General features: G+C 36.7%; 1 protein-coding gene across 3 annotated transcripts in view; it reads right to left on the minus strand.

Moving 5' to 3' along the window:
* Positions 1–14,499, minus strand: part of LOC141735436 (rapamycin-insensitive companion of mTOR-like) — a 122,636-nt gene that overhangs the window by 37,280 nt on the left and 70,857 nt on the right. For all 3 annotated transcript variants that reach the window (XR_012584722.1, XM_074568192.1, XM_074568193.1), the window contains 6 exons: positions 13,940–14,102; positions 13,452–13,553; positions 10,733–10,779; positions 8,242–8,377; positions 7,420–7,619; positions 6,264–6,390 (listed from right to left, as the gene is read on the minus strand). Coding sequence is in view for 2 of the 3 variants with exons in the window: in XM_074568192.1 (XP_074424293.1) it covers positions 6,264–6,390; positions 7,420–7,619; positions 8,242–8,377; positions 10,733–10,779; positions 13,452–13,553; positions 13,940–14,102 (775 nt within the window). In the remaining variant the exon portion in view is untranslated. The remainder of the gene's footprint in view (positions 1–6,263; positions 6,391–7,419; positions 7,620–8,241; positions 8,378–10,732; positions 10,780–13,451; positions 13,554–13,939; positions 14,103–14,499) is intronic.

Genomic DNA, 14,499 nt, shown 5'->3' on the forward strand with positions numbered 1-14,499 from the left:
CCCGCTTCACAGCTCTGGGTAGCTGTAAAAGGTGTATGAGGCTATAACCTCATTTAACTCACAAAAAAGAGCATCTTCAGCTCTTGAAATAAACAGATAGTAAAAATAAGATATCTCATTAAAAAAACATCTTAGGGAATTAAAATTTCTGAAGGGAAGAAGCCTTGCTGGAGATGGTCTTTCTCCCTTACAAAACACAGCTTTTTAGAAATTGAGCCCAGTTCCATGCATTTTTATTGCTTTTAAACATAATTTAGAAGCCAGAGGCAGCATATGGAATAATAAAAAAAAAAAAAAAAAAATTCACAATTTGTCTTCTGGATTCTGAATTAATACAAACCATTCCATAGGCATTTGCTTACTATACAGGCTCCACTCATCCTACTGGGTCCTCATAAGAAGTCCTTGAAAAGGGAAGGTGGAACGGCTTACAAGTGCCTTATTTGAATTGAACTGCATGTTCATTTTTAATCTTAGGATTCACTTGTCCAAGGTGACAGAATGTCAGTTCTGGTAATATTAAAAAATATATTCTCCCTATGGGACAGAGCAGAGAGTGGTATAAACTGCGCCAAGTTTCAATTTTTTCCTATCATGCCTGCTAAACACAAAGGAGTAAATCTTTGTTTGCTGTTGACAATGCTGCTATTTCAGAATTCCAGACCGTAAACCCCAGAAAATGGCAGATACCTTCCCCTAACATCTAAGCAGACATACTTCCAAATTACTCCTCAGTCAGCGAAACTGCCCATACAAATATCTGTCAGTTCAATATTTCAATATTCTTTCTGGTATCTTATCCTCTCCAAATTGACAACTATTTCCACCTCAAGCAAATATTTTAGTTTCTGGAAGAGACTTGTAGTTTTGCCAATTACAGTAGCTCAAAACTACCACTTATACCACTAAGGATACAGTTAATATCAGAATAATAGAAATGTTTTATCCTTTGGATTAGCTTTTTATGCTTTGATCTTCTATTGGGAGCACAAACACCAGAAACATTAAACACAAGCATTTTGTCCAAGAGATGGTACTGGCAATATTCTGTACACCAAGCATTGCCAAAGGGTTCTTCAAAAGGTTAGCATTTTGCCTTTTTGTCAAGTAGTAGTCAATGACATTTTCTCCTCAAAATGTCATCAGTTCAGTTTTCACCATAAGAATGTATGCAGCTAGGCACATGTAAAACAGGAAAAGAATTTCTTAAGGAAGTAAATAAATTTTATCCAAGTATGAAAAAATTAGCAGTTGATGCAAATATAGATCCATTCTGCTGTCTGAGACAGTCCATTCTATTTGTGCTTTTCTTCTTTTAGACCAAAGATACAAAATATTTCCTTATGAATTCCAAGCAGGTCAACTAATTCAGGAAACAAAATGTTCTGAAGCAGTTTTATCCATCCCTCAGGGTTCAATACATAACACAAAGGAAGTCAGGCTCTATTTAAGAGGTTCAAACAGTAAATTTTCCTTCTTTCCTAGTATCCTGATAGTAAAAGATTCATTTACATTTGTGATGAACAAACAAGATTTAATTTTTTTGATATTTCTTAAATGTGTTATCATAAATATTTTTTCTTTTTATTTATTTTTTTTAAAAGAAAATATTGAAGGTATTCTCATAGTACTGCAGGGTACAAAAATCAAGGTACAGTCTCATCCAGTGCAACACTGAACTCTAAATAGTAGAATTTAAGTCACAACACATCTCGTCTGTGAGCTTTCCTAGAGATCACTGTGGTAAGAGACCTGCTATACCTGACTGCACGCCTAACTGACTACTGACCCATATCAGTGCATATATAAGTAAAACTGTAACCTTTCTCATAAGTCAGTGCTAAGCAGTTGAGAAAACATACCCTAATCATTTCTATTCTTTTACATTTCAAGAGACTTCCAAAAATAGACAGTTACTTAATCTCTGCTGTTTCCCTAGACGACATTGCAAGATCCATGCATCAATGTGAGACTGGGAAATGAAATCATTAGAACTCAGTAGCAATAGGCTACTAACATAGGCTGAGACCTTAAAACACCACGGATGTGAGAAAGCATCAGTGTTTCTAGAAAAAGAGATCTCTAATTTTAAAACTAATTATTTAGGTTGGAGCTCCAAAATTTGAGTTCTTAAGTTTCTGAGCCTGTATAATGTCTCTTAGCTTTTGCCAAGAAGTTCTACCTTGACATCTGTCAAGGTTTGGCATTAAATACTCATGGTAATGCCAGAGAGGCCTATTAAAATTCAGATCACGATCTCTAATCCTTTTCACAATCCCAAACAGACCAGAACTGAAATAGGCAAACCTGGGGGCTTGTCATGGTTTAACCCCAGCCGTCAACTAAGCACCACAAAGCGCTCATTCACTTCTCCCCTGGTGGGATGGGGGGGGGAGAATCAGAAGGGTAAAAGTGAGAAAACTCATGGGTTGAGATAAAAACAGTTTAATAATTAAAAAGAAAAAAAAGTAATAAAAAACCAGCAAACAACAACAAAGAGAGAGGAAAATAAAACCCAAGAAAAACAAGCAATGCAAAAGAAAATAATTGCTCGCCACCAACTGACCTATGCCCAGACAGTCCCTGAGCAGTGCTGCCCCCCACCCCAACCACCCCCCCAAGTTTTCTTGCTCAGCATGACATCACAGAGTATGGAATATCGTAAAATCATAGAATTGCCTAGGTTGGAAGGGACCTTTCAGATTATTGAATCCAACCATCAACCTAGCACTGACAAAAAACATCACTAAACCACATCTCTAAGCACCACATCTACTCGTCTTTTAAATACCTCCAGGGACGGTGACTCAACCACTTCCCTGGGCAGCCTGTTCCGATGGCATGACAACCCTTTCATTGTAAAAATTTTTCCTAATATCCAGTCTAAACCTCCCCTGGCACAACTTGAGGCCATTTTCTCTTGTCCTATCGCTTGTTACTTGGGAAAAGAGACAGACCCCCACCTTGCTACAACCTCCTTTCAGGTAGTTGTAGAGAGCGATAAGGTCTCCCCTCAGCCTCCTTTTCTCTAGGCTAAACAACCCCAGCTCCCTCAGCTGCTCCTCATAAGACTTATTCTCCAGACCCCTCATCAGCTTCGTTGCCCTTCTCTGGACCCATTCCAGCACCTCAATGTCGTCTTTTGTGGTGAGGGGACCAAAACTGGACACAATACTCAAGGTGGGGCCTCACCAGTGCCGAGTACAGGGGGACAATCGCTTCCCTAGTCCTACTCACCACACTGTTCCTGATACAGGCCAGGATGCTGTTGGCTGCCTTGGCCACCTGGGCACACTGCTGGCTCATATTCAGCTGCCTGTCAACCAACACCCCCAGGTCCTTTTCAGCCAGGCAGCTCTCCAGCCACTCTGCCCCAATCCTGTATCGCTGCATGGGGTTGTTGTGACCCAAGTGCAGGACCCGGCACTTGGCCTTGTTGAACCTCATACCATTGGCCTTAGCCCGTGGATCCAGCCTGTCCAGATCCCTCTGTGTGGGGAAGCAATGGAAGATCAGTGAGGAGGACTGTAAATACCCTCAAGTGACTTGCACCTGGGTGCTGGGAAACACATATATCACGCTAATTGTTGTCCAGTCTTGGGTGCTTGCAAGTAAAACATTTGCACTTAGATAACATAAGTCTGTGATAGACTCAGGGACACTTTATTTAGCCGCTTGAGAATCCTGGCCTGTTGGTGAAGATCAAAGCACAGTGGGAAAACTATGCCTGTTTGAACCCTTTAAATACCAGCGAGAACAGGGAGTCCATGTGCGCTCTTGCTAACAAAGACTCTCTCGCTGCCAAGGACTCTTCCTAACAAGGACTCTCCGCGGTGCCTGCGTCCCCTGCTTGTGTGCTTCTACCCAGGTGTTGCTTTGGAGATTCCCCGGTCCATGAGGTACCAAGATTAAACTTGTTCTTTGCCTTTCACACATGGTTTTGTGGTTGTTCCTGCATCCTGCCTGCATCAGCTTACACACTCTGCAACGCCTTTCTACCCTCAAGCAGGTTGACACTCCCACCTAACTTGGTGTTGTCTGCAAACTTCCTGAGGATGCACTCAATCCCTTCATCCAGATCATTGATAAAGATATTAAAGAGAACTGGCCCCAATACCAAGCTCTGGGGGACACCACTCATGACTGGCTGCCAACTGGATTTAACTCCATTCACCAAAACTCTCTGGGCCTGGCCCTTCAGACAGTTTTTAACCCAGCATAGAGTATTCCAGTCCAAGCCATGGGCAGCCAGTTTCTCCAGGAGAATGCTGTGGGAAACTGTATCAAAGGCTTTACTAACGTCCAGGTAAACAACATCCATGGCCTTTCCCTCATCCACCAAGCAGGTCACCTTGTCATAGAAGGAGATCAGGTTAGTCAAGCAGGACCTGCCTTTCATAAACCCATGCTGACTGGGCCTGATCACCTGATTGTCCTGCACGTGCCGCATAATGGCACTCAGGATGATGTCTTCCATGACCTTCCCAGGCACCGAGGTCAGACTGACAGGACTGTAGTTCCCCGGACCCTCCTTCCGGTCCTTCTTGTGGATGGGAGTCACATTTGCTAGCCTCCAGTCAATTGGGACCTCCCCGGTTTGCCAGGACTGCTGATAAATGATGGAAAGTGGCTTGGTGAGCACTTCTGCCAGCTCCCTCAGTACCCTTGGGCAGATCCCATCTGGCCCCATAGACTTGTGTATGTCCAGGTGTTGGAGCAGGTCCCTCAACATCTCCCTTTGGTAGGTTGGGGTCAGCTGTCATGGCTGTATCCCCCGCCAACTTTTTGTGCACCCCCAGCCTACTTGCTGGTGGGGCAGTGTGAGAAGCAGAAAAGGCCTTGACTCTGTGTAAGCACTGCTTGGCAATAACTAAAACATCTCTGTATTATCAACGCTGTTTCCACCACAAATCCAAAACACAGCCCCATACAAGCTACTATGAAGAAATTTAACTCTAACCCAGCCAAAACCAGAACAGGGCTCTACAAGCTTTCTTAATTTCTAAGGTGACGGAGAGTGACGTCTATTCTACTTGCATCCGAAGTACAAGAAGTGTTTACTACCCATTGTTCATTTAGCTGAACTACAAATAGGTGGAAATTGTATTTTAGTCATCATCACTAATGGCAGCAGTAGCTCTCAACTGCTTTCTGGCTTTGTATATGTTTGGGACAGTATGTTCAGACAGTATCTGCACCCCACCTCAAGCCAGTCTGCTTACAGCTAGTGATACCTGTATCGGAGCGGAATATATTCTGTTCTGTTTCTTCCCCCCCCATTTAAAAGGTAGGTCTTTATAGAACATTTGGAAGAAGATCAACCCGTTCCTTCTGGTCTAAGTACTGGATGCTTGAAAATGTTTGGAAGAATCTCTCTCAAAACAGAATTTAAGTCCTCATATCTTAGATATCAGTATCAATAAATCTTTCCCAAAATCTAAATCACAAACGCTAATTCATAATAAAATGCCTAAAATTATCTGTAGAACTGTATACCTCATTGAGGAGACCGTGACGGCATGCCTAGACTTTTTTTTCTAATTGTTAACTAGCTGCATTTGGAAGAAACTAAAATGATGGAGTGCTCTTCTCCCTTGTACAGCCTTTTTTTATGAAGGAAAAGTAGCCGGGAGGTGGTGAGGGAGCCAGTATCCATTGACACAAAATCTCAATAGAAACAGCTAAATGAAGTTCCACTGTTTAAACTGCTTTTAACTGACAGTCATCTAAACAGGAGCTTAGAAGTCTAAAAGAGACACAGGCATGTGTCCTCACAACATATGAATTTCTATTTCCTTGCTCAGAACCCCCTTGTTCCAGGAGCTACAGCTTCTACTCAGTTCCACCACAGTAATCTCAATCGTTATCAAAACATATCTATCACTGGAAGGTTAATCTGCTTATTACTTCTAGAAATACACATTTCTGTTTGTGAAAACAATGCCTTCACCACTGATTTAGGATGCCCACTGACCTAGACAATAATGTTATATTTGGTTTATGCATTTAAAGACTTTAACCCCCTTCATACATGAGAGAAACATCTGTTTGAATGACATAATTTCTTGACCGCAAATACAATACAAGGTGCGAAGTCCACAGCAAATTCAAAAGATATACGAGTAGGAGTTTCATTTCTCTAAATACAAAATTAAAAACCTTTCTGTATATATATTATCTTAAAAATTAAGTCATGCACCTTGAATAACAAAATAAACGTCTAGTGGCAAATAACAATGGAACATAAATTGAATCGAACTTACATCAGTAGCTGCTGTCAGGATTTTAGAAAGAATGACTCTTGCTAACCCATCTCTGCTGTAATCCAAACTAGAAACAGTCAATTTTAACAAGTGATCCTGGTTCTTCAAAGAACAAAGATTAAGAAGACTGGTGGGGGAAATAAAAATTAGTATTTGAACCCACTCAAACCACCTTATTTATTCAATCAATAATTTAAACTTAAGTACTCTGAATTAGATTTTCAGTTCTATAAATGCAGAAGAAAACAAAGTAAGGTCTCATATGAAATGAAGTGATTTTAAAGCGTTACATCTGTTGGAGATCAAATAATGCAACTGCAAGGGGAAAAAACAACCCTAAACCAACATTTTTTTATAATTGCTATCTAACAGTTTTGTCAGTATACTTGGATTGGTGATTATGAGTACAAAAATAAATGTTCATGAAGCTCTGTGAACAATTCCACATTGTAAAACATTCTGTGTATACAGCTTGCCATAAGGTTAGTCCTATTAACTGTCTAGATTTTATTGTAAATGAAGTTTTCTGTAGCCAGTAAAAAACTTACATTCTAATAAACAATGAAAGCAGCTTAATTAAAAAAACAGAGTACATCAAAACATGTGAATTTTCTCTTAAGATGTACTATATTTGAAATAAATTGGCCATTGGCCAAATTACTCCCAAAGGAAGGTAAGCTTATTTGTACCCAAACAAAGTTTTGAACTCAACAGCTTCACTCAGATATATTGGACTAAAGTTTAGGTACAACATGCATCATCACATTTCACACACAGTATGATACCTACCAGTTTGTTGGGTGTGTGTGGTTTTTTTTTGTTTTTTTTTTTTTTTTTTTTTGTTTTGTTTTTTTTTTTTTTTTAAACATTTCAGTACAGTATCATCCTTCACGATACTGATTTCTGTCAGATAGGTGTGGACAGGAAAATGTAAGCTATTTTGTAACACAATCACCCATATCTGTTCAGCAAGACAGACTAAAAGACCTCTTAAAAACACCACCCAAACCCCCCACAACTGAGGATCTTTACTTGAAAATAAAATCAAAATAATTTAAAAGTTTTCAGCTTTACAGACAGTGGTCCTCATGCACAGTTTACACATTCAAAACAATTATACCTGTAAGCATGATTCAAACAGAATAAACACACTTACCACTGAAACACATTACATTTTTCAAGCATTTTCACTCCATGAGGGTAACAAGAGAGTGTACCAAAAAACAGAAAGTAGTGCTGGCTAAGGGTATTTAGTAACCCATTATTTTGAAGACTACATTCAGGTTTCATTCCCGATGAAGAGTTGAGCCAATGTACAATATCTTTAACCAATTCCTCCAGGTAACCTTGTCCATCCTAACAAAACAAAGAGTAATAGAATTTACGAACAACAGAACTGGGTGTCTCTTCTTTACTGAAATCTATCATTTAAAGTTTCTTAAAATGTACAAACACAAGACAGATACAAAATAGAAATGCTGTTTGGCAAACACAATTCAGACTAAAGAGAAAGGTTCAAGGCAAATAAAAGGAGTTTAGCTTGGAGACACCTTAGGACGAATTCTATTCTTTCCAAGAAAAGGATTGTTCAATGACATTTTCCTCTGGCCTGAGGCATAAAAGTCTTTAGCGCGCAAGAAGAAAGAAGGCAGAGAAACAAAGGATATACATAGGAAAAAAAAAATCCAAACAAACAAAAAAACCCCCAAAAATCACAACAGAAACAAAAAAATCACAACCAAACCCTAAGTTGCGTTTAATAATAAAACTCCTACTTAAACACAGTCATCTCCCCAGTGTCTTATCTGGACAATTCAAGATTTTAAATTATATTTCTTAATTATGCTAATCATGTTAGGTTTATCACCCAAAGGCTACAGAAGTCTTTACTAAAATTAAGGTTTTGTTTTTTTCCTCTAAGTGGCATACAGCAGCACTACTCATTCTATCTCCAGTCTTGTAGCTGAAAATTTCTTACCTCTTCTGATTCAAGAAGAAATTCAGTAAACTGACAACCCACCACAGTGAGCTGCTTAGCCTTGGCATAGTTCAGATCCAGGCTGGCATACAGTTTACTGCTAGGCTTGTAAAAATAGAGCAATCTCCTTACAAACCTATGGAAAGTAAAAAAGAATTTGTTATTTTTCAGTAAGACAAGGATAGTCTCACATTACAAAATGATGCTGGTATAAAAGATATTTTATCGATAAATTAGCTTATTAGCAATAAATTTTCAAAATTATTAAAAGAAAGAGAGTAGCAGGTATCAGTAATGAGTCTATCCAGACATGATTTTAGAGATGCAGCTGTACTGTTTGTTATAAAGGGTTTTCTATGCCATGACTTAAAATAAGCAAAGGAACTCAAAATTTCTATACTCTTAGAAGCCATAGCTTCATTCTCATTCTTATAATTTATTCTACTGTAATTTATCCTGTGGTGAGTTTCAAAGACTATACTATCTAGACTTACAAAGAGCTAAAGAAGAGTCTGTCTTAATGTTTATGTGACATGACATTTCTTTAGCTATAATAGTTAAGGCTACTGTGAAAAAAAAAAGTAATTATGTTATGCCAGAAAAAGGCCATATTTTTTCAGCAACAGTATTTTCATTCAACTCACTTAAGCATTTCTGAAGCACAACACAGTGATTGCAAATGCAGACTCTCACACATAATTTTTGAAACCATGGTGAACAATATAGCTTGAATTTTGCGTTGCAGGAATATATCTTCAGCAAAGAGCTTCCCCTCATCAATTCTTAGTCAAAAAATAAACACATTTGTGCTTTAAAAGAACACAGAACGTTCTGTCTGAAGGTAGATATGTCAAGCATTAAGAAAGCTTAACTAAAGCACTTCCTTCAGTTAAAAAAGTGAGAGTAAGCCACTATTCCAACTCCAAACACAGGACCAATTATAAAGGAAATCTGAGGGCTTCTTTAAATTTTGTCAAATGAAGCGTGTTTTATTCTGGGTTATTAGCAATAAATATATTATATATATTAGCACACACATTTATATGTGAGTGTGTATATATACATGTATACTTAGGTCTGTGTATATATATGTATATACACATGCATGTGTATATGCACACTGCATTAACTGTATCTCTATAAAATGAAGGGATCTATATAAAAATATCTTGAATTTCACTTTAACAACCATAAGATCATCACAAAAACACTAACAGTAAAAGAAAAAAAAAAATCAACTTATGGAAGGACAAATAAATTTACTTTATACTTCAAAACCAAAAGTGGCTGAAATTTTTTTTATGATCAGCAGTGAAGCTAGAGAGATTTGGGGGTTAGTTATAATTAAGCAAGAACAGCATCATTTTAAAGCCATTAAAGCATCTAACTTACAATCCTGTAGAAAGGATCAACGAACTGTAGAAGTTTTATAGTAACTCAATCCTAGGTTTTCTCAATTTATTTAGAATTAAATTATTTAGGCACTGAACAATGCTTGAATGCAGCACAAAACCAGGAAACAGGAACACTGTCCCAGGTAGGTAGGTATAGGAGTGGATGTGAGTGTTACAGCCAGGACTACAAATTTTCCTTTAGAGAAGCAACATTATAAACCACCAGATTTAGTAAATAATCCTTTGCCACAAAGTATAGATTAGCAATTAAGGTTTAGGGAAGGAAAAAAAATAAATCAGAAAAAACCAACAAACGCAAAATTAAATTACGACTATGATTACAATAGGACTACTGGGAACACTATATAAAAGTTGCCTGATTACTTTTTACTAAAAATTTTAAATGATGCAGCATGAGCCTTTCAGGATATGTTTTAGCTTTAGGTTTTTCATCAAATTCATGTAGAAGTAGCTTTCCATGCCTACAGATACAGAAGTACTCTTCAAAGTAGTTTGTTTAATTTCTGAAATGCATGTTAAAAGTGGCATCCAAGAACTAATTAGTAATGCTCTTACCACACATGCACAAACAGTAATAAAAATGCCTTAATGCCAACAGACATGAAAGGAGCTGTACTGATTGTTTTTTCAAATCACACATGCTTCCTTTGCCATTAATAGCAACTAGAAATAACTTCCTCTTGGTTTTTGATGAAAGCTATAACTATATAACTGTACAACTGTAGACCTATTCTGTCAAAATTTGTCCAGTGCTGACATCAAACACTAATGTATGAAATATCAGAGGTATTACTTTCAGGTTCAAAATGAAATAGGGCATTTGCAAAGCTGACATGATTCTTGTTTAGCGAGCAAATATATAAAGTATCTGTGCACAGAAAAGAAACCACTAAAGCTTAAAGACCTGTTTATTTAAAGCAAATATTGCAACCTAATTATCTAAATTTTCATTTTTGCTACTTATCTACAGATTAAGTTTTAGAAATGTGACACATCAAGGAATAGTTTATTGCAACATTAAAACCAGTTTTTCCAAATTTCTTTCTTTGAAGGAAGGCTATGTAATTTTTACATACCTGTGCAATTGTTCATCTTTATAGTTCCTTAAATTTACATTTGGCCACTAGAAAAAACAGCAAATATAGCATTATATGAAACTTGTACATTAGTCCTTGATTAGTCACTAGAATTTATTCATTTCTATCATGGTTCTATTCACCTAATAATTAGAAGTGTAAGTTTTCTTGCATCTAATGTTACCTATAAAATAACCCCTTATTTTATTGAAAAGCCCACGTGCTTGCCCCAAGAACTGTTCTATTATTTTCTCAAGAAGGACAGGTGCATGCTATGCGTACAAGTCCATAATTCTAATGAAAATAGAAAACTATGACAATCTAATGAAAAATAAACATTTTTGCTCAGTTTCTTCTCTGCAAATAGCAAACAAATTTTGATACACATAACAGGGTTTTGTTGTTGTTTTCATTATTAATCAGATTTGCTTTAAAAATAATAATTTTTCTGTTATAGCTCACTTAAATACTGCTTATTAAAATGGTATTTAAACTCCTCTGTTGATACTTCGTAAGATGTTTTAAAAAGGATCACACAAAGCCATAATACTCTCTTCTGGACCTATCCTTTCTTGTTTAATTTCCGAAATGCATGTTAAAAGTGACATCCAAGAACTAATTAGTAATGCTATTACCACACATGCACAAACAGTAATAAAAATGCCTTAATGCCAACAGACATGAAAGGAGCTGTACTGATTGTCTTTTCAAATCACACATGCTTCCCTTGCCATTAATAGCAACAACAAAATATTATATTTTCCTCTATTTTTACAGCCATCTGTTGTCTCTATAGTTTTAGATTTATTTTTGTTGCTACTAGTATCTTCTTGGGATGGAAAAAAAGCGTGTCAAACATTTTTCTTTCCTACCTAAGCAATAGTTCTACATTTCCAATTAGATATATAGTATTAAGACATATAGTGCACTAATCAATGATTAGTAAAACCGACTACACTAGTAACATTGAACCCACAGTGCCAGATTAAGTATGAAGCTCTACTGTTAACACAGTCTCAATTCCTCCCATCCTGACCACTGCCACTTTTGCTGCTCTTTTAGCAGCTTAGACAGCAAGCTGAGCAAGTGAAAAAAGGTTGTAAGGGACCACATGAGATGCAAATAGTGAGGTGGTGGGAAAGCTGATGCTCCATAGCCAAGAGGTTTCGACTGAGATGGAAGGGAGGTGAGTAGCCACATGAGATGGTAAAGTCCAAACACTGGAATCTGGATCCTGCTGATTCAGGGACTAAAGATGGACCACTCTGATAAACTGCACAACACCTGTGTAAGCTAAGATAACGTTAACAGGAACGGAAGTGGTTAAAATTTAACTGGAAAACACAGTAACTTCTCATTCTGAAAGACAGAAGTCTCTGATTTTGAGACATTTAGAATTGTTCGACAGGACACTAGAAGATATACTGCAGCGGAAGTCCGAGATAGCAGGGAAAATGACAGCTTGACCTAAATTTCAGGGGTAAAAAACAAAAACCAAAAAAAAAATCCCCCAAATCCCTTAGTTGTCAACTACATAAAACTTCTAATGTCACAGACTAATTAAAAAGTGAGATTCTGAAGAACAGTTTCTTGATAATATCTTTAATACTGAATCAAAGGTAAAAATATCTATGATTAATAATCATAGATATCTAGTAATGTTACATTTAAAAGTCTGTAAACAGTGGAATTCGGGTGGAGCAAAGCTACTGTCATATACCTATTCAGGTCTTTATACCAGACAGATTCTTGCTCTCTCAAGTTTATCGGTCCCTCAAAAAATGCACAAAAATATTTAGGGGGATTTTTTTGGAGGGTGGGTAGGTTTTGGTTTTTTTAAAAATATATAATCTTGGTTATGTCTGTCATCATTAATCCAGTTTTGTACTTTTGCCATCTTTATAACAACATAGTAAAGACGACAGTAAGAAAATGTTAGAAAATGTTACTTGGGGGTAACAATGGAAGGATGGCTTTGATGCACAGAATGACAGGAGCTATTTTGGCTCTAAGACTATACTGAGTATTCAGTCAGAAAGTTTTCTTACTCAAAGAAAGTAAGTCCTCTGCTTAAAAAACAGGCAGTCCCTTAAAAGCTGTACATTAAATATATTTAAGATAACGCCCTCCCTGTCAGAGATATTTCCTATATTTTGTGAAAACAAATTTATTTTGTAATGAACTTGATGCTATGGGACTATTTGTATTAGTTCAAAGCATACAATAAAACTGCATACTACTGAAGTTTTCATACGTGGCTCAGTCTAAGCATCTAAAGCTTGATCTATAACCCACCTCCAGCCTTAACCTTTAGCGTACGTTATATATTTTTTAAAAAAAATTCTGCTATGAAACTGAACAAGGCAGTATCCTTATGTAGTTTGGACTGAAGCCTAAAGTATTAGCAACTTTAAAGTCACTATATCTCATTCTATAAAGTCTATTTCTAGACAAATAAAGTTATATAAAATTTAATATATGCTTATTAAGAAACTTGTGAATTTAACTGTAGTGCATTTTTGTATTTAGTTTAAGGGTTGTATACAAAGAGACTATATCAGCACTGATTAAACCCATCAGATCCTAATTTTCTGAAATAAAACAGATTATGGGATATAGTATGGAATTGATATTGGAAAGTCAAAGCTCACATGTGAAATGGAGACTTCCTCCCCCCAATTATTTCATAAAAATAGTATCACGCCCTTTTTATGCTCACCTTCAGTATGGTGCCTATCAGACTCCAATTCCACTCGAGGTTCTCTTTATGATTAAGAACTTGGCTGTCTCGAAGATTCATTACAAGTGCTTCTTCTGTATCCTGGAATACAGACATAAAAATCTACAGTAAGTTTCCTTGCATCATGTCTTGTCACATGATATACTTACTGTTCGTGTAATAATCATTAAAAGGGCTATACTCCACAGTATTTTGCATTTGAAAGTAAATTGCATGGTTATAGTACTGCATTGAAAAATCTAATAGTAAGAGATCATAATTGGGACTAAAAAGCATTAAAAATTATTGCAATTTCACTTCTCAATTTCTAGAAATACAATATAGTATCCACAAGTAGCTAGAAACAAATAAATGAAAAAAATTCTACAAAGAAATCACATAAATGGCTCTGAATTAAATGAGACAGTGAAGCTTGGGGAGTGGGATCTAAATCAAATTCAGTTTTGAAAAACCAGTAATGGTAATACCTTTAAAATAAAGATGTCTTTCTGCACACGGTACTGATCCCTTTTTTGGTGGGTTGCGATTGCTTTCTGAATAATATGATCTAGATGGAGGCTGTAAGGTTTAGGTCCTCTTTTCTTCATCTCGTGAAAATGTTTTAAGCAGTTGAGTGCGGCACTTGCTCGTCTAATAGAAAAAAAATACTATAATCGGTATTTGACAACTGTTATTCAACTAAAGGGTGCCACTGCTATATCTTGAGTTAAATAAACATAGGTCAAGAAAGAATTCACCGACAATCCCAAAGCCAATAAAAAGAAAAGAATTTTCTTTATATAAGTTTTCATACTTCCATATCCCTCAGTCTTGTACTGAAATTATACAGGAAATTATCTTTCAGAATTTCTAGTAACAAAGAATAAGCCTTACTGATAACTTTTCTTCTACTCTGCAATTAGTGGTACCTTTCAGAGTTCACAGAAGATACTGCAAAGTTTAAAATTGATAAAGTATTGTGAGATGTCACAGTAAATCAATGTTCTACAGTGAAGTTGAGATAGCTAGCTTCAACTTGGACTAACAA

The sequence above is a fragment of the Larus michahellis genome, chromosome W (genome assembly GCF_964199755.1).
Source record: "Larus michahellis chromosome W, bLarMic1.1, whole genome shotgun sequence".
Classification (NCBI taxonomy): Eukaryota; Metazoa; Chordata; class Aves; order Charadriiformes; family Laridae; genus Larus; species Larus michahellis.